The following is a 27,948-nucleotide window of genomic DNA, read 5'->3' as shown; positions in this document are numbered from 1 at the left end:
GGACTGTGCCTCCTAAACAGGCTGCTGCAGGGAGCCCTAATGGACATGCGGTGATCCACAAGAGGAGCCAGGGGACGATTCTGCCCCGGGAGGACCCTCTCCCAGAAGGGTCTGTCTCCAGGGTGGTGAGCTCCTGTCATCATCCCTTTGCTTTCCCAGTAGCTGCCCTTGCGGTGCGTGATGACGGATTCTCTACAGCATGCTCGTCGTAGGGCGCACGGCAGGGAGAGGAACGCCTCAGGCGATTAGTTAATTAGTTAATTAAAACAACGCCTCGGCCGAGCTGGGGGTGCTCGGGGTCCGCTCACTCTCCCAGGGAGCTCGGTGCCTCCGGGCCGCCAGGGGGCGCTGCCGCTCTCGGGCGCTTCCGGTGGGGGGGCGGGGGCGGCTGTCGCCGGGTCGCGGCGGCCGCAGGTGGGGCGGGAGGGGAGCGGGGGGACCGGCGGGGCTGGGGGGGACCGGCGGGGCGGGGGGAGCGGGACGGGGGCGCTGAGGGGGCACAAGGGACGGGGGGTGGGGGCTGTGAGGGCAGCCGGGGTGCCGGCGGGGCAGGAGGGGAGTTGGGGTGCCGGGCCCGGCCCGAGGGCCCGGGCAGCGCTGGGGGCCGCGGGGCGGGTTGGGTACAGGGGTGGTTCCGGCCCCGGGGGTGGCGGTGCGGGGCAGGCGGGTGTGGGGCGCAGGGCAGCACCTGGGCCGGTGCTGCTGGCACCTGGGGCAGGTAGAGGTGCGGGGCGCTGAGCCTGCCTGTCCTTCCCTGCAGGATGCAGCGGTGGCCGGTGCTGCTTTTCCTGGCCTGGGTCTGCTTGCTGTTCTTCGCCGGGATCGGGCTCTTCATGAGCGGCTTCCTGCTCACCCGGATCGAGCTTCCCAGCAGCAGCTCCTGCTCAGACCCGCTGGTGCCACCACCCTGGGAGAGGCAGAGCCTCCCGCCGGGCTCTTGTTGGGCACCCCAGCGCTTTTCCAAGGCTGTGCTTGTTATCATTGATGCCCTCCGTTTCGAGTTTGCCCGCTTTAACCCAGCCAAGGCCAGCCCGCTGCCCTACGAGAACAAGCTGAGTTTCTTGCACCACCTCACAACCTCCCAGCCCCGCCATGCCCGCCTCTACCGCTTCCGAGCCGACCCCCCCACTGCCACTATGCAGCGCATCAAGGGCCTCACCACTGGCTCGCTGCCCACCTTCATCGATGTGGGCAGCAACTTTGCCACCTACGCAATCCAGGAGGACAACCTGCTGGCACAGCTAGTGCAGAACGGTAGGTGGGCAGGGGTGGTGTCTCACTGGGACAAGGTATATGCAAACTGATGGTCCGGACTCGCGTAGGAGCTTTATTCCTCTGTACCTGGGAAGGGAGCTGCTTGCACCACCTCCACCCTGTCAGCTGATTCTTTTGCCCTGCTGAGCTGACAGCGCTCTCAGGCAGACCTGTCACACAGGCAGGGATTTTCCAGCTTGTACTGGGAGTAAGAGGTAGCAGGGACTGTCTTCATCTTCAAAGATGAAGAGAGAGCAGGCTAAAGTGGCTGTACTGGTGGTGGCTGTCACAAGGTCACCACCAGGAATGGCTGTACGAAGCCAAGGGCGATCAGTCATGTCGTGTTTGCGTTCGGGTGAGGTGCACGAAGAGGGAGGGGCTGGTGCCAGGTGTGCTGTGGGGGTGTCGCTCAGGCAGCAAGCATGCCTGGCCTCCTGCCTGCGCCTGGTAGGCAGCAACCTCATCACAGTTTCTGTGTGGTTTGGTGCTACTGGAGTGTGCTTAGTGCAGCTGCACAGGGCTTGTTAGAGTGGGATGGTGGAGTAAAGAAAAGGGGATGGGACACAGTCTTGTGTTTCGCAGAGAAATTTCCTTCTAAGTCTCAGAGCAGAACAAATACCAGTGCCTGGGATAAGGCACAGTGACTGGGTTGTCCACTCCTCTGTGTGCAAGCAAGGTGGGCAAACACAGTAAATCATCCAAGGTGAAAAGTGCTGGTGGACTCTGTGCCAGAGCAGGTGCCTTGGAGGAAACGGTCCTCGCTCCCAGGCTGGAGAGGCTCTGCAGAAACGCGGAGGGCTGACTGGGGGCAGGCACGACATGCAAAGCGAGGGCCATGGGAAGCACCAGTGCTGTTGCCTTCTCTTTCGTGCATATGAAAACCACCACTGTTGTGTTTAAAGCTGGAGCCCGGGCCTCACGGCTTCTACGCAACCCGTGTCGGCAGCGATCTACCACCTTGTCTTTTACAGTGGGGTCATGGGCCTTGCGGAACGGCTTCTCTGTTCGTGCTGCACGTTCCCAGGTGCTGCAGAGAGACGGTGGGTACTTACCTGCTTCCTGGCCTGCTCAACCCACGGGTCTCTCTGCTGAGGTGACGTGTCAGAGGTTGCACTGGTGGATTTGGTGGGAGGGCCACTCGCAGGCTTAGAAACAGAGGTGGTCACTCCCGATATTCAAATTCATGTACAACCAGATGGTCATTTTAATTTTAGGTCACTTTTGATTGTGGGTTGGAGGGGAGCCAGTGCTCCAGATCCTGACCTGGATCTGCCCAGGCTCTTTGCACCAGTGTGGGTAATATCATGACTCGGGTGGGCTCTCTGCTCTCATTAGTTCCTTTCTTGCCAACTCAGGAAGGAGAGTGATCTTCATGGGCGATGACACTTGGGAAGGGCTCTTCCCAAAGAAGTTTTTCCGCTCGTATTTCTTCCCTTCTTTTAATGTGAAGGATCTTCATACTGTGGACAATGGAATCCTGCAGCATCTCTATCCAACTGGTAAGCAGCACTATCCCTAGAGCCTGGATAACCCTTTGTGTTGTGTGGGGGCCCTGCTGCAAGTTTGGGGTAGCGCTGAAGAGGTTTTTTTCTGTCACACATTGCTGCCTGGGGATTACATTGCCTTAGCTGGATTTCCACAGATAAACCAGCTTTTTGGGCCCATAAACTGTTTCTGGAAATACCTTTCACCCATTTGGGAGGGAGTGCAGCTTGATGGGACGAGGTTAGACTTCTGTGTTTGTCCTTGAAATACAGTGCCAGGGTGGAGCAGGAGGAGCAGCTTAACTGTGAGACGTGGCTGCCTGGGCAGGGACACTGTGTTCTGGGAAACACACAACAGTGCAGCTGTTCACTGGGAGGCATCAGTGGCAGCCAGGCCTGGGAAGAAGGTGGAGCGTGAGATTGGTTTGTGAATTTTAGGTGATTTCACACCCTTCCCTGAGGTCCTGGGACTGAGAGGATTGCTGGTGTTTTAATGTGTATGAATCTAACTGAATCAGGGGTTCAGTAGCCTTTCATGGGGCTGTCCTTGTGGGAGAGCTGTGGTTCGTCACTCAACTCCAAATATGTTGGTTTTCATGTGTTGAGGGCCTGAAGCAGAGGGGAGAGGCTGGGGTAACTTTTCATCTAGGGACAGCATTGGCATCCTGGGCCCATGTCCTGGGTGGCATGCAGAGGGGCGCATTGATGAGTCTGACCTGAAATACCTCCAGGGAAGGACTGGAGTTCTGGGTTCTTTTCCTGAGCGTCTTCTTAGTTTAGCTCAGTTTTTAGCAGTTTGAGTTGGGGATTTCAAGGTGACTTGGGTGACACTGGGCCATTCCTCTCCTGAGGAGTGCTGATAAAAAACACGGGTATTGGGGCGATTGCTGCACATTGAGCTCCCCACGATGTTGCACCCAGGTACCCACAGACCAAGAGTGTGCCTGTGTTGACACCTACATCGATCTGCTTGAGGGCTGGGGGTGACTATGGCAGGACGGGAAGAAGCAGCAGGTTTCAGAAGCAACCAGAAAGCTCTGGTGGGAGGATCCAGGTGCAGAGCTTGTGCCTGAATCCCAGGCTAGTGTGTGATAAGGCTGCTCTTGTTCTGCAGTGGACAGTGGTGAATGGGACGTGCTGATTGCTCACTTCCTTGGCGTGGACCACTGTGGGCACAAACACGGACCTGACCATCCTGAAATGGCTAAGAAGCTCACACAGATGAACGAGATGCTCAGGTGATGAGCGCGGCAGTGGAGGGGTTGCCAGCTGGCCTCTTCCTTCATCCAGGCTGGTGGGATCTTCCCAAGGCAGATGCAGAGGGCAACAGGCAACACTGTCACCATTTACTGCAGGACAACAATAAAGTGTGGGAGATGCTCCTTGTTAACCCCCGCTCTCCCCATGACGGAAAGGAGGAAAAGGAAGAGAAACTTGCAAGTTGGAAAATTAAAGCAGCTTTGCTGTACCTGTTAACACAGAGAATGGCTTTGGCCAGCAGCAGCTGAAACCCCAGCGATGAGGCAGTCTCAGTTGCATAGACAGATGTTCACGAGAGGCTTGGTTTCAGAGTAAGGTTGTCCTCAGGTCTTGGAGCTTTGGTTCTCAACCAAGCTGAGCCTCACTCTCTCCATCTTTAAAATGAAGAATGTCACACTGAGGTGTTGCTGATGTTGGAGAAGCACTTGGAGAACCCTGGCTAGGGAATGCTGCCTTTGCTGCACAGGCCTATGAGTTGTGCCTTCATGTCAGAGGGCAGAATGGGATCTAGCAATCCTGATCACGTAGCCGTGCCTCAGCCCAAAATGCTGCAGCTTTTGACTCTCAGGACTGCTTTAGTATGTGGAAGGAGTGGGTTGCTTGCCCTTTTGCATCTGAGAGTGTGGTATATATCCTGGCAGGGACAAATCCCCTTTTTTTTCCTTAAAAGTAGGAAGTTGCTCACACAGCACAATGCAATATAGAAGACCCAAATTCAAGTTGCCTAAAATTTGGTCCTTCTGAATTGCATTTTGTCAAGAACCCTGAAGGCACTGAGGAACCAGCCACTGTTGCCTGGGGACCTAAGATCAGTCCACTCTGTCTCAGGGCTCTGAATTTTCAGTTTGATTTTAAAACATCAATTGCTCTGGTACCTGGCGCAGTTATTACAGCTCTGCATCAGCACTTAGTTTTGCTCCTACCCTTTTGTGGGTTTCACCTCTGTGGTGCAGGCAGGCTTGGTGAGGACGTGTCCTCTCCCACCTGGGCTGTTTGGGCCCTGCCAAAGTAGGAGTTGACCTTCTTTATCCTGGTGACAGGTCCTTGGTGGATCACCTGAGGAATGACACCCTTCTTCTGGTGGCTGGGGACCACGGCATGACAGAGACTGGAGACCATGGTGGTGACAGCGAGAAGGAAGTGAATGCAGCTTTGTTTGTGTACAGCAAAACACCCCTGTTTGACAGTGGCCCTCCAGAGGTGAGAAGAAGCTGTCACTGCCTGGGGTGGCATCTGGGGTGAAAACTGCATCTTGGGTTACAGCGAGTAACTGATGGGGATTGTGTAGATTTAGAGGGGTGGAAAGTCTATCACCTTTCCCAAGGGAAGAATGGAAATACTGACATGGGATGCAGGTGCCTGAAGTGTTTGGGAGCCATGTTCAGGCCCCTCCAGCTGTGAGGAGTGTCTGAGTGGGACCAGGGGAGCTGTCAGGCAGCTGGGGCCAGACCCAAGGACCTGCAGCTCTCAGCAGCCAGCCCCCTCTCTGCAGGGTGCTCAGGGAGGGCTGAGCTGTGCCTCTGCCTTCCCCTGTGTTTTTCCCCTTCCTGGCTTCCCCAGATTCCCTTCTGAACAGGAATGTCTTCCCCACTGTCCTCTAGCCCGAGTGAAAAGCCGCGTTTGCTGTGTTTTTTCCGAATTTGCAATTCCTCCCCATCTCTCCAGGAGCCTGAGGCTGTTCCCCAGGTGAACCTGGTGCCCACTGTGGCCCTGCTGCTGGGTGTGCCCATCCCCTACAGTAACATCGGGGAGGTGATGGCTGAGCTGTTCTCTGGGGACGGTGACACTGTGTCTGCAGCCCTACAGCAGCTCTCAGTCTACCACATCAATGCCAAGCAGGTACGGCCTACGGTAGGCGTCCCCATTGAACTAGAGGGATGGCCTTTTAAGCAAAAACCTCTTTTGTTTGGTGAAGGTGGGGTGGTGACATGGTGTTATCTTTGTGGGGAACCTTGAAGAGTTACCTTCTTGTCTTGTTTTTAACAAGTAAAAGGCAGCGCCATTTTTCCAGAAGAGAAATGAGAGATACCTGGTTAGTGCTTGGTGGTGAGTGCTGTGGTGTGGAAAATACTGACCAGGAAGGTGGCATCTGCTTCAGGGTGAGGCTTAGTCCCAGGTGGTCAGAGGCGGATTTGGTCACTGGGCACACTGATGGGGTGGCTGGTTCTTTAAGGCTGGAGGTGAATAGGGGCAAGTTTGATTAATGGAGATTCAAGAGTACAAGTGTATGTTTTGATGCTGCTTCAGTTTTGGAGGAGAAACACTGTTAGCTAAAAAGCTGTTCTAAATCAGTTACGGAAGGAAAATAGTAACGAAGGACTAAATAAATGAAACACCATGTAACAGGTGACAGTAAAGTGGGATAGGGAAGGAACAATTTACACCAGCTGCAATGAAATACATAACCCCAACATCTGAGTGACAAAATTTGAACAAAAGTGACTACACCGAGTATAAAATAAACCCAGGCAATGGAGCAAGCCATGTGCCAGGGCAAGCCAGAGCCTCTACGGAGGATGAGAGTTGTTGGTTGTAGCTCTTGGCATGCTACAGAACCAGATTTGCCACACATTTTACAAGGCACGTGTCTTAGCTAAGTGCCAGCCTGCCTTTGGGGGACCCCAGGATTGCTGGGAGGACACAAATACCACCCCCATGCGGCTCCCAGGTGAACACCTGGGTTTCTTAAAGAAGAAGCCAAACCAGACCAGGTCCTGTTTCGGGCCCAGATGCCTGGAAGCAACCTGAGATGTGCCAGCTGGAGGCCACTGGTGCAGGTCGGTGAGGAGCTGGGGAGGATAGGGCTGCTGTTGGGAGGGCAGAAGTGTTCAGCCTCTCTGCTGTGTGTTCATAGAGCAGCAGAGTGCTTCGTCATTTAAAGGCGATAGTGTGCGTTACTGTTCATCAGTCACTGAGGGTATCGACCATCATTTATTGGGAGTTAGCATTATCCAGTCCTACCTGTTTAAATATTTGCAGTCGTTTGCCTGAGACTCGATCACGGTGTTGAAGAAGCTTTTGCATACCAGGGGTGTCATGCAGGCCTGGGAGGGAGCTGGTACGTGTGTTTGCAGGGGCAGGCTGACTCTGCCTGTGCCCTGGGGTGGCTGTAAGGCATGTGAGGGTATTGGTGTGTTTCAGGGCTTGAGCAGATCTACAGCAGCTGGGTGTTTGTGTAGGTACCTTGCCCAGGTAGTGCCCTTGTAAGACTTTTTGTATGACTTAGGGATCATAGCTGCCTCTGTTCCTGTGCTCTTGAAGTAGGAAGCAGAATGAGATCAATTTAGCCTATGGACAGGGTTAATGTTCCTGTACTGAAGAAGACAGAGCAGTTTGATTTGATCCACTATAAGCTCTTTAATTTGATGTCTGTCCTCAGACAAATAATGTAAAAGTCAACATCGAATGCAGATTAATAGCTAGTAATGACTTGCACTTCTGGAGGACATTTGCCTAATTGCTTCCAAATACTCTATATAAACAGTCCTTAGTAATGCATGCCATTACCAAAGGTGTGTCTGCTGGTGAAGAACCAAGAAGAGTCAGTGTGGCTGTCAGGGTGGATATGTCACTTGAGAGGGATGTCCTTTTGGCAGAAGGGTTGTGTTTCCTGCCAGTCACATCCTGGATTTGGGTGACCAGCCCTGGATGATGCAGCTGGGGATGGGTCTCTCCTGGTGCGAGTTGGCAGATTGGGGCTGTTTCCATCCTGAAGGGGCTAAGTGAGGAAGACAACAGTGACTCTTGTTCCCAGTGGTCCCAGTGCCACTGTGTGACCCCGTGTCCCATCTCCTGTAGGTGGACCGCTTCCTGCGCTCGTACTCACTGGTGGCTCAGGACCTGCCGGCAGAGAAGCTCCAGCGCCTGCAGGAGCTCTTCTCCAGTGCCGTGGAGGAGCACACTCAGCTCCTCATCCAGGTGAAGGGGACAACGCTGGTGCCTCCGGAGCTGGAGTCCAAGCTGAGGAACCTCATCAGTCGCTTCCAGCTCTACCTGCGGGAGGCACGGGCAGTGTGCACCCAGTCCTGGGCCCGCTTCCAGCCCCTGCGGATGGTGGGGGGCTGCACCCTCATCGCCGCTTCCTGCTTGCTCTGCTACATGGCCTCAGAACTGGCTGCAGCGTCAGACTCTTTCTATCGCAGCTGCCTCCTGTACCCACTGCTTTGGGGCCTGGTGGGGGCTTTTCTGCTTGGGCTGGCCCATGCGCTTACCCAGGAGGGGCTGGATCTGCTCCTGGTGTCGTCCTGGGCAGCTGCAGCTTCTCAGCTGGGATTTTTCTGGCACTGGTGGGGCCGGCATCCCAAGCGAGCCCGTTTGGTGGGCGGTCAGCCACCCTTGGCCAGTGTTGGCCTGAGGCAGAGGCTGCAAGCGTGGCTGGGGCTGGCCTTCCCCATGGGCATTCTGCTCTTCCGCTGCGGAGCGATGTTCTCTGATAGCTTTGTGGTGGCCGAGGCCCGGGTGGCCCCATTCCTGCTGGCCTCACTGGTGATGTTACTGGTGGGGAAGCTCCACTGGGATGGTCGCCTGACTGTGCTGGAAGGCCCCAAGCAGCAGCTCCTTGGCTTTTCTTCTTACCGGAGAGAGATCTGGTACCTGCTGTGCCTTGTGGTGGTGCTCCTGGTCTGCATGCGCCTCTCCGGTTTCTTCCACCAGTGCCGTGAAGAAATCCCGCAGTGCCGGCCCTCTCTTTTCCTCTCTCCCCTTGCCAGCCTGAGAAACACAAGGGCCAAGAACCTCTTCTACCTCCTGTGCGTGGCCTTGCTGGCTGGGCTGGTCTATGCAGTGCGGAGCTGGCTGCGACACTACGGCAACTTGAACAGCTCGGACCCTCTCGTGCTCTTTGTGCGCTGGGGGTTCCCACTGGTGGTCCTGTGCATCGCCTGCTACTGGGCCGTTGCCTCCAGCGCTGACGACTCTCTGGGCAAGCTGCAGGAGCTGGTGCAGGTGGCAGTTGTTGCCTTTCCATGGGCTGTCTATGGACTGGCATCTGTGGGGCTGCTACTCCTGCTGTGCAATCCCATGACAGTGTTAGCCAAGGACACGCGGGAGTCGGCGGGATCCATCGTCACTCCCTACCTGGGGGTTCCCAGCTCTGAAGTCGACTTCCTCCACGTCGTCCCTCAGATCTACAAGAGGATGCAGGAGTCTCAGAAGAGCCGCCTGGCGCGGGCCAGCACAAAGGCCACTGTCGCAGCCTACGGACTGGGCAGCGTGTACTCGGCAGCCCTAGTCATAGCACTCACTCTGCTGGGCTTCCTACTGATGCTTCTGCACAGCGAGCGGCTGAGTCTCGCCTTCCTTCTCCTCTTCCTGGAGGCCTTCGTGCTGCTGCACATCCACACACGTGCCAGAGGCCTTGCTGGAGATGCTGGTGAGTCAGGGCTCAGTAGAGCATCCTCTGGAGGTGTGACCTTATCTGCAGCGACATTGTTTTCTTTCCAGTGGGACAGGCAGGGCCCAGTCTCTGCTCTTGGGGAACAGTGATGCACTGATCCTCATGGGATCATAGAATCATAGAATAGTTTGGGTTGGAACTGACCTTCAAAAGACATCTAGTCCAGCCCCCCTGCAATGTGCAGGGACATCTTCAACTAGATCAGGTTGCTCAGAGCCCTGTCCAGCCTGGCTTTGGATGTCTCCAGGGATGGGGCATCTACCACCTCTCTGAGCAACCTGTGCCAGTGTGTTACAACCCTCAGTGTAAAAAATTTCTCCTTTACGTCTGGCCTGAATCTCCCCTTCTTTAGTTTAAAACCATTACCCCTTGTCCTATTATAACAGGCTCTGCTAAAAAGTCTGTCCCCACTTTTCTTATTGGCCCCTTTGAAGTACTGAAAGGCCACAATAAGGTCTCCCTGGAGCCTTCTCTTCTCCAGGATAAGCCTTCTCCAGCTTTTTTAGAGCTGCATAAATCCTCTAGTAGAAGAGAGATGCATGCAGCAGGGATGTAATGTGGGAGGAGGACAAGTCCCTTGTGTCAGGGAAGGAGGCTCTACACCCATTCCATCCACACCCATTGGGTGTGAGCAGCCACCCAACCTCACAGCTGCTGACAGAGTCCAGTAGCAGGACAGGCAGCAGAGGAGTTGCCTGGCCCCTCACTGTGTCTGTGGTGGGACCCTGTCTGGTTTCTGTCTCTCAAAACAGAGACTGTGGAATTGGAACCTGGAAGAAAAGTCAACAGGCTTTTCTTGACCTTGGGTCTGTCTTGTTCCTTGATGCTGATCTCTCAATCTTTTTTTAAATTTTTTTTTGTCTCTCAGAGCCTTTTTCAGTGCCCTGGTATGCAGTTATCTCCTGGCTCCTTGCTGCTTCCCAGTTCTTCTATTCTACAGGCCACCAGCCCATCTTCCCGGCCATCCACTGGAATGCGGCCTTTGTGGGCTTCCACCTTGACCACAGCACGAACCTCCTGCCCGCTGTCCTGGTGGGCGCCAACACCTTTGCGTCCCATATCCTCTTTGCAGGTAAATCAATTTCTTCCTGGGCTGTTGAGCTTGAGCAGACGTGGCTCAGCTGCTTGGCCTTGTGTGGAGGCTAGTAGGCTGAGCAGGAGGCGATGAAGGCTATGGCACCAGCTGAACAGCAGCGTCCTCGCTGTCCCCTTCTGGGGCCACAGAGCTGCCCTTGGCCTGCAGCCTCCACGCAGTTGTGCCTGACCAGCAAACTGGAGCTGCGGTATGTGCTTCCTGCACATCCAAGGCATGATGGTGTGAGCCTAAACTGTTCCTCACCTCCTGGGTTCCAGTAACTTCATTTGTCTTTGTCCTTGAGGTAGTTGGCTGCCCTCTGCTCCTGCTTTGGCCCTTTGTGTGTGAGATGCCTGGCTCACAGAGGAAGAAGCCCAAGAAGGAGCCCCAGGAAGAGCTGCAGGAGGTGGAGGAGCACATGATGGAGATGAGGCTGCGGGAGTCCCCAGAGAAGTTCTCCACTGCACTGCTGCAGCTGGGGCTGAAGTACCTCTTTGTCCTCGGGACACAGGTATGGACAGAATCTCAGAATCACAGAATGTTAGGGATTGGAAGGGACCTTGAAAGATCATCTAGTCCAATCCTCCTGCTGGAGCAGGAACACCTAGACGAGGTTACACAGGAAGGTGTCCAGGTGGGTTTTGAATGTCTGCAGAGAAGGAGACTCCACAACCTCCCTGGGCAGCCTGTTCCAGTGTCTGTCACCCTCACCATGAAGAAGTTTCTTCTCAAATTTAAGTGGAACCTCCTGTGTTCCAGTTTGTACCCATTGCCCCTTGTCCTACCATTGGTTGTCACTGAGAAGAGCTTGGCTCCATCTTTGTGACACTCACCCTTTATGTATTTATAAACATTAATGAGGTCACCCCTCAGTCTCCTCTTCTCCAAGCCAAAGAGATGCAGCTCCCTCAGCCTTTCCTCATAAGGGAGATGCTCCACTCCCTTCATCATCTTCGTTGCTCTGCACTGGACTCTCTCCAGCAGTTCCCTGACCTTCTTGAACTGAGGGGCCCAGAACTGGACACAATATTCCAGATGCGGCCTCACCAGGGCAGAGTAGAGGGGAAGGAGAACCTCTCTCGACCTCCTTGTCAGAGAGAGGATGGCTGTGGAGAAGGCTGTCCAAGAGAAAAATGGGTTACTGTGAGAATGATGGGGCACTCTGATGAGAGAAAGGCATCAGCCAAGGCATAGTCAGGTCCAGGGTTGATATGTCTGGTTGCAGGTGGAAGAGCAGCTGCACAGGTTCTCCTCTTGCCATGCTATTTGCTCTGTGCTTTGGGAAGGTCTCCGATACGGAAGCTGCAGTATGGATCAGGCTGCTTTTCATACCCATCTGCCCAGAGTAGCAATGTCTGTTCAGAAACTGCAGGGTTGTAATCGTGCTCCTCCTGACCATGCCTGTCTATTTTCCACCAGCTCTGGTTCTCATCTGACCCTGTGCTGTGGTGATATAGGGAGCTAAACACCAGGAGTTTAATCCCGTGAAAGAAGCAAATAGCTTTCTGGGGTTTAGCCCTTCAAATCCTTCTCCTGTGTGGTCAGACCAGAGACAGTGGACAGGACGAGGCAGGCCCTGCAGCAGGAGAGCAATTGTCCCTCTCAGTGGAATATTAGGTCAGATTAGGCATAGTGTGAGCCCTCCCCTGTGCTGGCTCTTGCCTCGGCGGGCCTGCATGTACTCTGAGCTGTTTGTTTTCACTGACATGAGGACACGATGGAAGGGAATCCTCTTGGGATGGTGATTTCTGGTGTGCGCTGTGGCAGCCTCTCAGGTGTGTGCAGTTTGGTACCACCTTCAAATGTGAGCCTAGTGTGCAGGAGGTCTCTCCAGAGTCACTTGTAACTTGTTTTTCCTGATCTCCCCCACAGCTTCTGGCCTGTGTTTGTGCAGCTATGATCCTCAGGAGGCACCTCATGGTCTGGAAGGTCTTTGCCCCAAAGTAAGTCCCAGGAGTTGCTTTGATGCTGTGTTAGGGCTCATGTCCCTGACATCTTGACTAGAGTTTGTAGACAGTAATGCTGGAAGAGACCCTGTGATCGATCTTCTGACTTCTTACCTAGCAGAGGCTGTAGGACTCTCCTTAACTAATTCCTGCTTCAAGATCAAAAGCTGGACTTGAACTAGCGCCTAGAAATTTCTCTTTATTTCCAAGGACATACAGAGCTCACCTGGAAGCTAAGAATATTCAGGGCAGAGAGCCAAAAGTAGAGATACCAGATCGGAAATCATAAACCCAGAAATGCTAAACTAATAAACTTCAGGGCCAGTAGAAGTGTGGGGTGGCCTCAGCCTGTGAGAGATTCAAAATCCTAACTGGCTGTTGTCTGGAACAGCCTCTAAACTGGAGGCATGCTTGGCTCCCAGGTTGCAGGCAGCAACTGCTGGCAAGTGAATGTGATTCCAGTTGTAGGAATTCAGTCTGCTGGGAGTGAGAGCAGCAGCCTGTCCTTGCAGGCGTGGTTGCTCTGATATCCTTACTGCCTCTGTTGTGCCTGCAGGTTCCTCTTCGAGTCTCTGGGCTTTGTGGTGAGCAGCATCTGCCTCCTGCTGGGGATCTCCCTGGTGATGCGTGTGGACTGTGCCGTCAGCACCTGGTTCAGCCACCTTCAGCTCAGGTAGCGCCGGTGATGTGGGGAACCTGACCTGCTCGTCGGCCGAGGCTGTGGTGGTTTCCCTGCCTCCCTGGAGCTGTCAGGGACACATGAGCCACCAGCAACGAGTGCCTGCTGGCAGCAGTCGGGGGTCATCCCCAGCTCCCTGCCTCAGTGCTGCACAGAAGGACTGGAGTCAACTGTTCCCTGGTCCTTGCGGTGGTGTTTCTCAGCAGGGGAGGTCAGAGCTCTTGCTGGGCATTTGTTGGCAGCAGGAGGACTCTGCTGCAGCAGACCAAGAAGCAAGAGTCCTGAAGTGCTCCTCTGGAGAAACACCAACTGCGGGTCTCGCTGCTGCTCTCCTGACAACTGTCCCCACTGCGCAGCTGGTCAGCTTCGGTGGCCATCAGGGTGTCACCTTGCCTGTGCAGAGACAGTGACTCATGGTCAGGGGCCTGCTGAGGAAGGAAAGGAAGGGAGAGAGGAGAAGGAAGGCCCTGCAGCCACCACTGCTCTTCACGTGCTCAATTTTCATGCTGGAATCAAAAGTGCACATGATTACTCATGCAGATGGTTCCAAGGGTCTCAGTGGCAGCTGCTCCTCTGTAAAGCCAGTTGGTTGCTCTGTAGCAAGGCCCCTCCTGCCCTATGCTCACTCCCCTTTTCGTGGTCTTCCTCAGCCCTGTGAAGGACCCCACTGCGAAGGAGAGAAGGCTAGGCAGCCTTGTTGAGCCTGAAGCAGGCTTAGCTTGTTGGGGTGGTAGCAGGGAGAACTGTGTCCATGACCAAGAACTCTCCACTTGTGGTCTCTGCCTGTTGCTGTCCCCGTGGGCTGGGCTGTAGCAGCCAGGGCTCCCGATCTCTTCCTGAGTACCTGCTGCCAGATGCCGGCTGTTGATGGTGAATGGTTGAGTGGGTGTAGTGACAGAACGTTGGCTCACCCCTGTATTTGATTTGGTCAGGAGGAGAGGGGGATTACGGAGTAGCTGTCCCACTGTGAGAGTGGCTGTGGTGGGAGCTCTAGTGCCAGGGAACAGCTGCCCAAAAGCTCTGAGCATGCAATAGTTCTTCTGGGAGGTGGCTTCACTCACTGGTGTCTGTGTATGTGCTGGGGGTTATGTCACCTTGAAGGGTCGCCAGGCACTGCAGCTGATGGCGTCTGTGATCTCGTATTTGGTGCTTATCTCCCTCTCGACCTTGGTGTTCTGCATGGGCCTTTGTGCCACAAGTGAGTTACTCCAAACCTGCCCTTGACTGCTTGCAGTCAGGAGGCATCGTATTTCTTTCTTTTCTTTCTTTACGGGCAGAGGACAGTGACCACAGTGCCTGGCCACATCCCGGCTAAATTCCCCATGCAGTTCCAATGGGAGCAGAGATTCCGTACTGCCCTGAACCACTGTGTGGCATTACTTGGTGCTATGAAACCTTCTATCTCTTTCCACTTCAGAAAGAGCTAAGGACTGCTTGCCTGAGATTCCTGCATTGATTTTTGCTCTGGTCCCATTTGTTTTTTAACTCGTGCACCATGACTGCCCCTATTTGAGTTCATCACTGCAGATGGCTAGCATAACTCCAGGCTCTTCTCTTTTCTGCCTTGGAGACTCCTGGGGAAAGTGTCTCGTCACCTCTCCCATCATTTCAGTTCTTGTCATTATGCCCAACTGCCCAGTCGCTGTGGAAAATGGTGCTTGAGGACAGGTTTAGTTTTGTATTTTACCCCTGCAAAATGCTCACTCAGGTGGTAAGCTGCAGTTCCAGGGAGGCTTAAACTGCTCTGATTTTGGGTTTCCATTGCCTGTCCTCCTGCAGACCTGCTGGCTGTGCTCTGCCACCTCGGCCTCGCATCTCCCCTGCCCTGTGGACCTCTCCTGCTCCATTTCACCTGACACAGCCAGGAACCAGTTTGTAGCTGGTGTGACTCTCTGGGCTGTTGCGCTGCCTGCAGCACACACCGGTTCCTAATGCCAGGCAAGGGGTAGCAGCGCGCAGTGGGGGAGGCTGGAGGGGGCAGGAATGCACCAGCCCACAATTAGATGGGCTTAAGCAGTCCCACCCTTAAAAATAGATTGTTTGCTGTATATTGTGACTCCTTGGTGGCCAGATGGTTCTTTGTGCTGAGGGAGCCATGCTGATGGATGAGGGGTGCATCGGCGTGGAGAAGAGGAAGGGGATGGAGGTAGCAGTGACCCAGGTAAGGTTAGTCTAAATAACACATGTTGCTAAACTGTGAGGCTGGAGCACAAATAGGCCCTGTTGTAACCTTGTAACCTGGTCAGGAGCTTGCTGCCTGGCTTTATTTGTGCTTGCAGAAATCCTTATGTTTGCTAATGCTGTAGTACTGGCCTGTGACATCCCTGCAGCTGCCACCCAGGCCTCTGGGCTTCCTTCTCTCCCATCTCTGGGACTAGTTCCTCTTTCAGTGGTCACCTTCACGCTGCTGAGCCTTCCTGTACCCCTCATTCGTGGCTAGAGACTCGGACAGCATGTGGGCATCCTCTCCTCATCCTTCCATCTTGCCCCTCTGCCCTCCTGCAGGGGCTGTAGGCTCACAACCCCAGGAGGCTGCAGTGCCACAAAAGCACGCACAAATCATTGGAGACTAAACGAAACTCGAGTAACGAAGCTGCAAGTGTGTTCTTGTCACTGCAGAGATGCCAAGGAGTGCTAGCTGCTTGGTCAAGGCAGGCTGGATACTACACCAAAGAATTCAGATTCAAGAAGACGAGTTTTCCAAGGGCTGGAAATGCTCTTGCTTTCTTTCATTGTCTTTTTTAGTTGCTGCCCCCAAGCTGATTTTCTTTTTTTTTTTTTTTTTGGCTGATGTTCTCCTGAGTGTGCTGGGGATAACAGAGTTAACATTGATCCAAGGCTTGGTGACGTTGGAAGCAGGACATGCCACTGCTCCTAGAGCAGACATGGCTGTGTTTGCTGATTTAAAACCTCAAGGAGCTTCCAGAGGAAAGTGCCCGCTGGTCCAAACCAGGGCTCTTTGGGAATCCTGGCCTGCTGGGAAGCAGGCTCTGCCCTGCGTCCCTGCTGAGTTTGTCACTGGAGCCTGCTGGGTCTCTCCTGGAGCAGTTATTCCAACTGGTTTGTTTCTGGTCCCCGTGTCCTGTGGCTGAGGGTGACAGGGGACGTGTCATCCTCAGCATGCTCTGCAGTGCGGTTTCATCCCGCGCTCCTCAAAGCTGCTGCAGAATTGTGTTCGGAGCGTCTCCCTGCCCTGGTCCGCGGGGCTGACACTGCCATGGGAAGCCCAGGGCTCTGTGTATCACCGTTTTCGTGCCTGTTTCTCTATCCCGTCTCTCTCCGTTCTACCCTCAGCACTTCAGGCATGGTCACGTTCTCAGTGTGCCTCCCTTCCCCGGGGAAGCAGCGGTGCTGGCGTGCGGGAGCCCGGCTGGGGAGCGCTGCCTTTTCCCCGACCTCTGGCTCGACTCATCACATGGCTTGGAGCAAGATTGTTGTTTTGGCTTGTTTTGTTTTTGTTATTAACCTCTCTGTGCCTCAGTACCCCATTTGGGATAAAAAAAAATAAGGGGATGAACTCAGTTCTAGAAAGCAATTTGCAACCTCTGCATGCAGCGTGGTGCTACGCTTTCCTGGGTATCTACATATCTGGCTGTTAACACTTTTGTTCCCACTCAGCAGCTGCACTGGGAGAGTGGAAGTGATGCTTGAGTCTCTGCTAGGCAGTAGAGCCTTTTTTCCTTCAAAAAAACCCCAAAACAGGCAAGTTGGCAGCACTCGCTCACCTGACAGTATTGCCTCTGAACTGCCGCAGTCCGTGGGGTCGGTGCCTCCGCTTGGGCTGCCGCTGCCCAGCCTCACTGGCACCGCGCTGTACCTGGCGCAGGAGAGGGGTCGCTTTGCTATTAAATGACTCATTAATTAATTAATCGGTGATGGGCGAGATTTGCAGTCCGATGGTGGTTGTGGGTCTCTGGGCGGCTGTGAAACGGATGTGAATAAACCTGTGAGACCCAAGCCGGGTAATGCTCGTCTCCTCCTTCGTGCCGCCGGTGCGGGCAGGCGGGACCCCGGGTCGCCGCCGGGCCTGGCTGGCGCTTCTACGTATCGCCGAGGTTTGGGCTTCCTCGGCCACCGTCGTTCTGGCGGGGCGCTAAGTGGCTCCGCCCCTTCTCCCCATGCTTGGCTGTTTGTTACCTTGGCGACCGCCGCTTCCGCCGTGTCCCGCCAGCCAGTCGCGGTGGCTGTGCGGCGGGCGCCGGCCAATCAGCGTGAAGGCGGGAGGAGAGCGGCGCGCGCTGGAGGGCAGCGGCCGCAGCCATGAAGCGGCGGCGCGGAGCGGACCCGGAGCCGGGCTGCCTGCAGGCCTGGGCCAACGAGAGCCAGGCCCTGGCCGGCCGCTGGCGGGTGCGCCGCGTCCCCTCTGCATCCCCCTCCCGCCCTGTTCCCCGAATCCTGGGGCTGCCCTTTCCGCGGCCGCTCTGTCTCCGGTGCCGGTTGCCATGGGAACGCCGCCACCCGGGGCTAGGCCGCGGCCTGCCCGCGGGGCCGGAGAGGGTGGGATGGGGTGGGATGGGGTGGGGTGGGGTGGGATGGAATGGATGGGGTGGGATGGGATGGGGTGGGATGGATGGGGTGGGATGGATGGGGTGGGATGGGATGGGATGGTGGGGCCCAGGCAGACCTGTTCACCAGGCCGGTGGGTGAGTGTGTTCCTTGCAGGCAGCGCGGTGCTCGGGGCCCAGCGGAGCGGTGGCACGGGAGGTGCGAGAGCAGCGAGACAGCTTCAGGGAGCTGCTCCTGAGGATGCGCGGTGAGTAGCGGGGGGGCCGCCTGGCCCTCTGCCTTGTCTTCTCCCTCCTGCTGCTGGCCCAGGCACGAAGCACCTCAGGATGGAAGAACCGGTTTCTGGGCACTGGTATTGACTGGGCTGCAGCTCCGGTATGCCAGGGCTGGAAAGAAACTTGTGAAGGGAGCGGAGTGAATTGTTCCTAAGCTGAACTGGGCCTGCAAAGGGATTAAGGCCCAGCACGGATCTCTATCTAATGTTTTTGCTGCAGGTTGTGGGCAGAGCTTTGGGGTTTCTGGAAAAAATGAGCTTTTGGGAAGCTGGGGAAGGGGGTCCCTGCCACAGCTGTGTTATACAGGAAACCTGATGAGAGGGAAAAAGAGACAGCATGGGAAACGTGTACAAAAGGGTGGGTATGTATTGGAAGAGGGTGGCCTATTGATGCACCAATGGGAGATCTGAAAGGCCTTAGTCCTGGAGGAATGGATGACTAAAGCTGTGTCGGCACTTGGGGAACTGACACTTGCTGTCTCTCTAGCAGTGCAGTTCCCAAGCTGTTAAATCTCACCACAACAGAAAAATACTTTCTAGGACATTTCCATTATTACAAAGCTGGGTGATGACACCTTAGTGTGCATGGTTGTTGGGTTTTTCCTAGCCAGCTCAATTTCTTGTTGGCTTGGCTGTGACCACAGGGCTGCCAGCTGCTCTCCCCGCCCTCCCTCTGGAGCTTACTGTCCTATACAACTCCCTGGTTTTCAATATGGGAGCATCCGACTCTGCCATCGAAGGAGAAGCAGAAGAAATACGCCAAGGGCTCCTCAGGGGTAAGGAGATCGTTCTCTGTATGGGGGTTCCTTGAGGCAAGGAGATTGTTCTCTGTGCTTTGGAGATGTGTGGTGGGTGGCCTGAGGTGCTGGGGCTGTGAGCAGGGAATCCCGGCTCTGCCGGGAAGGGCAGATGGTGGGGTGGCTCATGGCCAGGGATGATGTGCAGCTGACTGGCTGTCTGCCTGCTGCTCCCTGCAGGGATGGGCCAAAAGGTCTTAAGAGTAATGAGAGTTTTCAAGGCGTAAGGTGCCAAATCTCTAGCAAAGCTTTAGCGATGGTAGGAAATTAGTGTTTTCTTTAATTACAGTGTACTGTCTTCAAAGAAAACTCACTGAAATAGGCTGCAGGTCAGAGGGGGGATCTGCAGTGTCGGCAAGTGAAGTCAGGAGGACTTGGCAGAGCTAGAGTCATAGCTCTGAACCCTGTGTTGTCTCCTGAGTGTGCCACCATTAACTCCAGCTTGGTTTCCATGCTGCTGAGGCTGGGCAAGCCCTGTAACCCCATTCCTTCCCTTGCTACAAGGAGCCCATGCTTGCTTGAGGCTTTCTCTCCCTCTTGGGAGGAGGTCTGTTACAGGGCACTAACCTGTTGTCTTATGGCTGGGGTTTTTTGTTTTTTCTTTTCAGTTCTGGAGGCATGTGAGGCCTGCAGGCAGGATCTTAGCACCGAGGAGCTGTGGCAGAAGGTGCTGCAGGAGGCCACTGCAGAGGAGCTGCAGGCACCTTTGCAACAACTGGGTGCCCTGCAAGCAGCATGGTGGCTGGCAGCTGGCCACCTGGGGAGCACCACCAGCCTCCTCCGGCTCCTGAGCAACACTGAGGTAACTGGGCATGGGCAGGTGCTCCGCAGCGGGTTACCTGCACCAGAGTATCCGCACAGATACAAATGCGCGTGGGTTTGCCAAAGGAGGCAAAGCTGGCATAAATACTGTGTTTGTCATAAGTGCCACTCTGCAAAATGTTGGTGTGGCATTTAGAGAGCTGAACCCACCAGTGCTGCCCAGTCAGGGTGAGTATTCCTCTCCTTGGGGTCCCAGCGCAGCCTAATGGCCACAAGTGAGTTAATGGGTCCCAGAATATCTCCTGCTTGTTGGGGCCCTGGACCTCCAGGTGCTGGAGAGGAGACTAGAACAGCTGGAAGGGGGCTGCAGGTGGATTTGCAGCCTCTGTAGGGAGGAACTGTGAGCAGTGGGGTGCGGAGGAACCTTCTCTGCTGTTTGTGAGGGCTGTGTGAAGGCTGCTGAGGGGTCCCACCTTCTTGAATACCCTCCAACAGCACTTGGATCTGCCTTGCCAGGAACCTCTCGAAGTGCCTCTCGCTCTGAGGTGGGGAGATGCTGCCACAGGCCAGGCAAGAATCATTGCTGTGAGTTGGTTGCACTTGAAGCAAGGAAGCAGTAGGACATTGCTCCCCAGCACAGAGAGCACTGTTGAAGGGTTTTGGAGCACTATTGAAGGGTTTGGTGTGACCTCTGTTTCTGTGTGCCCTGGGATCAGTGTCTCCTGCTTCCCTTCAGCATTCCCTGCTCTCTCTCCTCTGTGTATTCACAGGACCCAGGCAGAGCTCACTGCAGTGAGGGGGAGAACGAACTCCTCTCCCTGCTCAAAGCATGGCAAGTACCTGCTGAGGGGTCCTCCCTGCCCCTTGTACAGAGCGCCAAGGAATTGAAAGAGATCCTCTGCACCTCAGCAGCCTTCCTGCAAGGTTTGTGTGGAGCAAGTACTCATGCCAGCACAGCCTCACACTGCTCTCCTGTCCCAGAACACCCTCTCCCTGCCCTTATTCTGGTTTCTCTTCCCAAGCAAACTGACCCGTGGGGTTTTCTGGGCTGTTCCTTTGGAAGAGGGCCTGGGCTGAGCCTCTGGGTCTCAACTTTGCCATTTGGTATCCAAAGAACTTCTCAGCTTTTTCCACAGCTAAGCCTTTCTCCGCACTGTCACAGGCTTCCTCTGCCTGTCTGAGCCCCACCGTGATCTTGTATGAAGCGGCAAGCTGGCAGGGAGATTATGAAGATTTTCCTTTCTCCTGTCTGTCTTCTGGCCCCTGTCTTGTTACAAGTACATTGTTCCCGTCAGATTATGGTGCTGCAGGAGCCACATGAAGCTGTTGTGTGGCTTTGTAGCCTGGTGTCAGGGCAGGTGATTAATCTCATCTCACTGCTGTGTTCTGTCCATCTCATGGTTTTCCCTCGCTTGCTATTTTGACAACCCCAGCAACTCCGGGGGCAGTCAGCGCAGGGCCTTCCTGCCAGGAGGGACGGCAGGAGCTCCAACCGACAGGCTTCTCAAAAGCCTCTGTGGTGGTGACAGCACTTCCAGCAGATGTGAATGTGATGTAGGCATCCCTCAGAGGGAAGCTTGAAACGAGGATCGGAAGAAAAGCAAATACCATTTGTGGTAAATAGTCATGAATTAATATACCAAAGCATCCTCCTGGGAAATGGCCCAGATGTGCTCTAAAAAGACTGAGATTCTCCATCTGCACCGCTGTCACTGCACATGAATGCGCCGGTGGACCTGGCCAGCCCCTACGTCAGCCCCTGTTCAGCACCAAGGCAGGCATCATGATATCTGGGCTTTGAATGTGTGATGATTTCTGCTAGATGTTTCCACTGAGTGGCTTGATCTCTTGCAACACCACCAAGCCAATGTGGGCAGCTTGGCACCCTCCTGCCGTGCATTGCTGGGTGTGGAGGGGATCAGACAGGTCCCTGTGGCACTGGGAAGAAAAGGGCATGTATGGTTTTTTTGGGGACCGGGTGGGGTGGGAAAGGGTGCTGCAGAGCTGAGGTGTTGGGTCTGTCCTAGGGCTGCAGGAGCTGGAGGCTGGGAACTTCCCCACCGCCCTCTCCCTCCTACAAGAGGCCACACGAGGATTCTGCTCCAAGAGGGTCCTGGCCCAGATCTACACCTGCCTTGGCTGCTGCGCTCATCGAATGGTAACGGCTGGTCCTTCGCAGGGAAACGCAGCCAAGAGCAGGGTGGGGAGGCTCAGACAGATGTTCGTGCTGCCTCTGTGTGGTTCTAGGCTGCTGCAGGAAGGCGAGGTCTTGAGCAGAAGTTGCCCATGTCGCCCCAGCTGGAGAGCTGCAAAATCTGGGCAGGGATTTTGAACGCAAAGGGTTGCTGCAGAGAGAGAAGCTCAAAAGGCAGTCTAAGGAGGGTGGCCTTTGGCTAAACTGCTACCCTTGCTTAGTGGGGATTGCTGGGCAAGCAGAGCAGGGATCCGGACCCCACCAAACTGTAAAGATGTCAGCAAGATGTCCTTGCAACATGCACCTCTTCCCATCTAACCAGGGCAAGCCTCAGACAGCTCTTCAGCACCTGAAACAGGCCTTCCAGGTAGACTTCCAGTGCCTTCCCGCCCTGTCCCACAGCGCAGCAGTGTTCCACGAGCTGGGGGAGACCGACGCGGAGCTGCAGGCCCTGGCTCTGCTCTACGAGGTTCGTCAGCTTTCTGTAGTTCTGGGTTGATTTTTGCCCAGGAGAGCCTGCACAGAGCTTCAAGCGGGCTCCTGCCATCTGGGGGGGGCTGTTTGACCCTGGAGAGGTCCCCAAAATAGACTATAGCGATCCAGCCATGGTGCTGTCTTCAGCAGTGGGCAGGAAGCAGCGAAATCTGAAATTCCTTCTTATCACCTGGCATTTGGATGTCGCAAGACCTTTGGGTCCCAGTTCATGTTCTTGGTGGCTTGGTAGAAGAGGTTACACTCTCGTGTCGGAGCGTATCAGTCTCTTAATAAAGTATCTAACAGTCTAGAGGCTATTAAAAGGCAGATTGTGCCTGTGAGGGGGTGTGCATTAGCCTTAGCAACCTTGGTCTGCCTGGGAGGAGTAGATCACAGCAGTAGACACCGAGTTAGCTTGTCAGCTGTTTGAAATCCATAAGATACAAACATAGGTGTGGAGAGGGATCTCATTACGAATGGCCTAAGGTCTGGCCTAACTTAGGTCTGCCGCTGCAATGAGGGGTAGTGTTTCAGGCAGCTCGGAATACTTTGAACTGAAAACCTAAGGCGATCTGGGTGATCTTGCAAAGTGGATGCCGTGTGGCGAGCGGAAGTTTGCTTGTCCCTGTGTGATCCTGGTTGCTCTTCCTGGAAGCAGCTGTGCTGTACCAAGTGAGAACAGCATGTCTGTGCTTATGAAGGGCAGTGCTTCTGCTTGTCTGGGTACATCTCCAGATGTCAGAAGTGGCAAGTGACTGCAGCTGCTCTGGACTTGACCAGCTTTGTGTTTACCATATTTTCTGTTCATCTTTCACAGGCTCTGGATAAAAACCTTGCAGCACCTGCTTCCTGTAGTCCATATTGCCTAATCCAAACAGAGCTCCTTGTCCACACACCACTACTAGCTTCCCTTCTTCGCCATCGCCACCCCTCTGAAGTGAAGTACCTGCTGGCACAGCGGTGTCTCCAAGAAGGGAGGTAACAGCAACTCTGGTCTGCTTGCAACAGGCTGCTTGTTTGGGCTGTGGTTTTCTCTGTGCTCCTGGAAATTGTCTGGTTCAGTGCTGCTGTTGTAGGTCTGCTTAAGGCATGGGTATCATGATGAGAGCAAGTGTGGTGCAGGGAGAGCCTATGGGCTGGTGATCCAGATTCCACCTGGCTGCTGTCACTACTTGGGGTCCTTCTGCTCCTTCTACCACATGTCCTGTCCCTGTTGCAGGGTGGCTGATGCAGTGGAACATTACCTGGATTTTATGGCTCTGCTTCATGAGGGGCTGCAGCAGCAGGTAGGTATCTTGGTGAAGAGTTCCCTTGGTGACTTAGTAGATGAGGTTTGGATCCCCATCCCAAGGCCTGGGCCCAGGTGTCACCCCTGGGCTCCATGTTTTAGTGTCTAGTTTGAGATGTGATCACACAGGAATGTGTCCAGGTGGGTTTTGAATGTCTCCAGAGAAGGAAACTCCACAACCTCTCAGGGCAGCCTGTTCCAGGGCCCTGACACCCTCAAAGTAAAGAAGTTTCTCCTCATATTCAGACGGAACCTCCTGCGTTTCAGTCTGTGCCTGTTGCCCCTCATCCTGTCATTGGGCACCACTGAAAAGAGTCTGGTCCCGTCCTCTTGACACCCACCCTTGGGATATTTATCAGCATTGAGAAGATCCCCTCTCAGCCTTCTCCATGCTGAACAGGGATTTGCCACCCTGAGTCTGCTGAGCTGTTAAGTGTTTCACAGCTTCTGCCTCCTCCAGCAGGCTCCAATGTCTGTGGGAGTGGGTCTGAGCTTTGCTGGGCAGCAGCTCCGGGGTTCCAGTAAGCACAGGGTGATTCTGCTTGGAGGGCACACTGCAGTTCTGTGTATGAGCCTGGCCATCGCTTTCACTCCCCAGGTGCCCCTAGATGGTGGCTCAGCTCTGCCCAGGATCCCCGAGGTGTTCCTGGAAGCAGCGTCTGCCTTGGAGCAGGCCGGGAGGCACCATGATGCCATAACCGTGTGCGAGGAAGTCATCAGCCGGACGACTGACCTGATCCCACAGATGTTACGAGTGGAGGAGAGGCTGGAGCAGCCTGAGTGCCCATCACCAGGGGCCAGGCTGGCGGGTGGACTTCTGTCCCAGAAGAAGGAGAGTCTGTGCTGCCTTACCTGGAGAGCAGCTGGATACCTGCACCAGGGCTGCGCATGGGCCACGCTGGGTGAGAGCAAGGAGGCCATAACGCAGTTCAGCAGGTGACAGAGCCTTGCAAGGAGAAGGGGCCTCCCCAGCTGGCAGCAATGGCTGGTGGGGGACCAGGGCAGGGTGCAGCTCATTTCCCAGCCTGGAGTGGTACTGAAGCTCCTCTGCCCTCCCTCCCACAGGTGCCTTGGTGATCTCTTGCGAGTCCAGCTCTGTGGGTCTGGTGTTGAACTGACAGGTAGGATGCTGAGCAGCTGGGTCCTTTGCAGGGCCTGGCTGACTCAGGATCTGCGTGCTTGGCAGCAGTGGGCAAAGAAGCGAGTCTCCAGGCCCAGCGTCACCTCTGGCAGGAGGTGCTTGTCCCACAGTGCTGAGCTCTGCGTCACACTGGAGCCTTTGGAAGGAATAGCTGGTTGAGTTGGAGCAGGGTTTGGCATCAGCTCTGCCTCCTTTCCCACTAAATGGCAGTTAAATGTGAACTGGGAAGCTTTTCCCATCCAGATTTCAGGAAAGAAGGAGGGTCTTGGTCACTTTTCTCAAGTAGCAAGAGGAAATGGCCTGAAGTTGCACCAGGGAAGGTTCAGATTGGATATTAGGAAAAAATTCTTCATGGAAAGGGTTGTGAAGCACTGTAACAGGCTGCCCAGGGAAGTGGTGGAGTCACCATCCCTGGAGGTGTCTAAAAGGTGCATAGATGAGGTCCTTAGGGACATGGTTTAGTGCTAGAGTTAGGTTATGGTTGGACTCAATGATCTTGAGGGTCTGTTCCAACTGAAATGATTCTGAGTCTATGATTCTGTGAAGAGATCTATACTGGTTGTGCGGGTGAGCAGCCAAAGGCCAGGCTGCTGCCAAGGTCACTGTTCACCACTGCCATGTAATGTCCTGAGCTCTTGGCGTTCTTCTGTCTTGCCCTCTGCTGCCTCCCAGCCTCTCCCAGCCTGGTGGGGAGGCTGAGCTCTGCCCCTGAGGCTTTGGGGATCTGCAAGATGAGCAACAGTAGTCAATGTTAGGCCAATCCTGACTACTGACCTGCCTCGGCCTGCTGGGATGAGGGAGGGAACATCTGCAGGATGCTGTCTCCAGGTTTGTGTGTCTTTCTATGCTAGAGAGTCTCCTGCCAGAAGTGGAGGTGCTCCAGAAGATCAGGTTGCTCGCTCTCATCAGTAGAGGTGCACAGTTCCTGGAGCTGGGGAGGCACAAGGAAGCCTTGTTGGATTTCCAGCACGGTTTGCAGATCTCGCCAGGTAAGAGGCTCATTTTGGTGAGGAACAGAGGGGATTTCCACAAATTTGTCCTGGGCTGTTTTGCTGTCTTCATCAGAAAGGCCTTATGCTTTAGGCCACGCTTACTTGGACATCAAGGACTACAGTAGGGCTACTGGCAATGTTGCATACTTGAGATGCTTCTCTGGGGCCCGGTGAGCTCACTGCCTTGAAGAAACAGACCAAAACTGTTGTCAGAGGAGTGTATTGGAATCCTACACATAACCTGTGTCCTGAGACCGCTTGGAAACTTCTTCCTGCCCAAACCTCAGCCTGGTACAGCCAGCTTCCTCCCAGAGAGGGTCTGCTTTCCCAGAGGAGCAGCTGGACTCTTGCCTCATCCTAGAAAGCAGCACGTCCGTGCCTAACCATACAGAGGCCGAGAACAGAGGCCTGTCAGGGAAGATGGGAGCAAAGCGAGGAGCTGTCCACGTCTTGAGCACAGCCAAGGCATGGCTAGTGCTGCTTCCAGGGGTGACCTCCCCTGTTTAGTGGTCTAGCTGTGCTGACATGCTGCAGGGATGTGAGCTTCACCAGGATCTGCCAAACCCCCTCGTCACAGTCTTGACCGAGGCTCCCTCCCTTTGGGGGTGCAGACCTGCCTGCAAGGAAAACTCCGTGTCCAAGCAGAGGTGTGGCTGGCTGTGCCACTGGGCTGATGCTGTCTGGCTTGGCTGCCAGCCACAGGGTTAATTAGAGCCTGTGACACTGCCCGGACGGTCTCCTCCCCATTACACCACCTCTCCTCATGCTCACCGCCCTCATCTGGCTTCTGAGCTGCTTTTGCAACACCCCACAACCCACAGTAGCACTGGGGACCTGCTCCTCCCCTGCTGAGGGTTGAATTCCCCTTCATGTCTTGCAGGTGACCCAGCTGCTGCCTCCTACCTGGTGCAGGCCTTGTGGAAACTGAACCGAAAGCAGGAGGCGGCTGCTCACTGGCAGAAGTTCTCCCAGAGCCCCGCTGGCAAGGACAGGCAGCAGGAAGGGCAGGGAAGGTGTGTAGAGGGATGGGTGTGATCTTACGTGGCCACACAAGTGCTCCAGCAGTGCAGCCTGTGTTTCAAACTGTGCAGACGGTTTGGTTCAGCTCCCGTTAGCCTGCATCCACAGCCTAAATTTGTCTGAGGAGCTTTCCCCCCATGTCTGCTCTGAGAGACCACGGGCTGTGGCTCTGCAAGGACTCCCCCGGGGCACAAATGAACTGACACGAGGCCCAATGGGAGGGCAGAGGCTGGGGCAGAGCCAGGGGGGTCTGTGCAGCACGGGGAGCAAACTTCTACTCAGACCATATCCAGTGAAGCTGCAGTCCTTGCTGCCACAACATTCCCTTCTATTTCAGGCCCTTCCCTCTGTACCTGGTTTCATGTCTGAAGCAGGCGATGTTCCCACACAGTGAGTCTCTTGCCAGGAGCATACAGGATTACCTCGGGACCACAAAACAGGACCCCTTGTACTAACCGGGTCGGTCTCCCCATGCCCACCTGCTGAAGTCTCCCTGCGCTGTGCTGGCATGACGCCTTTCAGGACTCTTCTGAGGCTCAGAATTACTCTTGGATAAAGCTGGATTCCCAAATGACTGAACCGGAATAGATCTCCTTCTCTAATAAAAGCCTCGGCTCTAGTTTAAGTGCCCTTTTTCCAGAGCAAACCTTTGCAGTCATGGCCTTGATGCTGCCTGAAGCTGCTGTGAACCTGCGGGCTGTGTCCTGGGTGTGTGGGAGACCAAGGGCAGAGATACCCTCATGCCTTTGACATTGATATCATCTGTGCTGCTGCACGTGGGGGGGACAGCTCTGTGCTCCCTGCTCCAGGGAGCTTGTGGCAGAGCCAGACGGTCTCATAAAGCACAGGGTTTGTCAGGTCCTGCCTGTCCCACCTCTGCTTTGTGTGCTGGCTTTCTACGCAATGTGGTTTGGGGACCAGGTAAGTGGTTTTGGCTGGAACACGCAGCTCCGAGGTCCGTTTCCACCATGCTGCACCAATAGCCAGGGATGGCAGCAGGAGCCAGGCTTGTGCCTGTGTGTCCCTGGGTGACAGCGAGCAGGGGTAAAGGGGCATCTGCCCCTGCTCAGTGTTTGGTTTTGGGTGAGGAAGGTCCCATGACCATGTAAGCTGAGCCTTTGGCATGCCTGGCCTACAAGGGAGGAAAGCGTTGAGAGCTGCAAGGCAAAGAGAAAGGTGGGCAAGAGGAAAGAGGCCACGACAAAGCTCAGCTCTAAGCAAGCTTTGCCCTGAGGTTCCTTCACAAGAAATACCATAGCAGGGGGCTGAGGTTGTGCAGGACACACTAGGCTTCAGCCATGTCTCCGGCCACAAGGAAATGTCCCCCCAGGTGAGGATGTGAGGATGCGAGTGCCCAACCGGACCGAGAACCGGGGCTGGTTGGGTCACCCAGTCCAGCCCTGCCAC

The 27,948-nt window shown here is 55.0% G+C and overlaps 2 protein-coding genes across 5 annotated transcripts; both read left to right on the top strand.

The window, feature by feature from the left end:
* Positions 1-29: 29 nt before the first annotated feature.
* On the top strand, positions 30-17,149 carry PIGO (phosphatidylinositol glycan anchor biosynthesis class O). 3 transcript variants are annotated; one of them, XR_010607916.1, is made up of 12 exons: positions 30-125; positions 761-1,254; positions 2,610-2,753; positions 3,853-3,976; positions 5,039-5,198; positions 5,664-5,837; positions 7,797-9,369; positions 10,262-10,465; positions 10,777-10,979; positions 12,341-12,411; positions 12,971-14,291; positions 14,873-14,956. XR_010607916.1 is itself a non-coding variant. In XM_065657560.1 (12 exons), the coding sequence occupies exons 2-12, from the start codon at positions 762-764 to the stop codon at positions 14,970-14,972; spliced, it is 3,363 nt and encodes a 1,120-aa protein (XP_065513632.1). In that variant the 5' UTR covers positions 30-125; position 761; the 3' UTR covers positions 14,973-17,149. The 3 variants fall into 3 exon arrangements, 2 of the variants coding, with proteins under 2 accessions (XP_065513632.1, XP_065513633.1); XM_065657560.1 differs by having other exon boundaries at positions 12,971-13,087; positions 14,873-17,149; XM_065657561.1 differs by lacking the exon at positions 30-125 and adding an exon at positions 388-414 and having other exon boundaries at positions 12,971-13,087; positions 14,873-17,149.
* Positions 15,165-27,119, top strand: FANCG (FA complementation group G). Of its 2 annotated transcripts, none has more exons than XM_065657562.1 (14): positions 15,165-15,254; positions 17,756-17,846; positions 18,518-18,649; positions 19,279-19,472; positions 20,203-20,356; positions 21,460-21,590; positions 21,949-22,095; positions 22,918-23,078; positions 23,320-23,386; positions 23,987-24,324; positions 24,454-24,509; positions 25,381-25,518; positions 26,402-26,534; positions 26,879-27,119. In XM_065657562.1, exons 1-14 carry the CDS (start codon positions 15,165-15,167, stop codon positions 26,994-26,996), a joined length of 1,950 nt encoding a protein of 649 aa, XP_065513634.1. In that variant the 3' UTR covers positions 26,997-27,119. The 2 variants fall into 2 exon arrangements, with proteins under 2 accessions (XP_065513634.1, XP_065513635.1); XM_065657563.1 differs by lacking the exon at positions 15,165-15,254 and adding an exon at positions 17,344-17,440.
* Positions 27,120-27,948: the final 829 nt, after the last annotated feature.

The sequence above is a fragment of the Caloenas nicobarica genome, chromosome Z (assembly GCF_036013445.1).
Source record: "Caloenas nicobarica isolate bCalNic1 chromosome Z, bCalNic1.hap1, whole genome shotgun sequence".
Lineage (NCBI taxonomy): Eukaryota > Metazoa > Chordata > Aves > Columbiformes > Columbidae > Caloenas > Caloenas nicobarica.
This window is presented reverse-complemented; position numbering and strand designations above follow the sequence as displayed.

What these genes read in the sequence shown, in the direction of transcription:
- PIGO (XM_065657560.1), top strand. Translation starts at nt 762, where the DNA reads ATGCAGCGGTGGCCGGTGCTGCTTTTCCTGGCCTGGGTCTGCTTGCTG. An exon ending in GGCACAGCTAGTGCAGAACG is followed by an intron (nt 1,255 to 2,609) that starts GTAGGTGGGCAG and finishes TTGCCAACTCAG; the next exon opens with GAAGGAGAGTGATCTTCATG. An exon ending in GTCCCATATCCTCTTTGCAG is followed by an intron (nt 10,466 to 10,776) that starts GTAAATCAATTT and finishes TCCTTGAGGTAG; the next exon opens with TTGGCTGCCCTCTGCTCCTG.
- FANCG (XM_065657562.1), top strand. Translation starts at nt 15,165, where the DNA reads ATGGTTCTTTGTGCTGAGGGAGCCATGCTGATGGATGAGGGGTGCATC. An exon ending in CGGTGTCTCCAAGAAGGGAG is followed by an intron (nt 23,079 to 23,319) that starts GTAACAGCAACT and finishes TCCCTGTTGCAG; the next exon opens with GGTGGCTGATGCAGTGGAAC. An exon ending in CGGTTTGCAGATCTCGCCAG is followed by an intron (nt 25,519 to 26,401) that starts GTAAGAGGCTCA and finishes CATGTCTTGCAG; the next exon opens with GTGACCCAGCTGCTGCCTCC.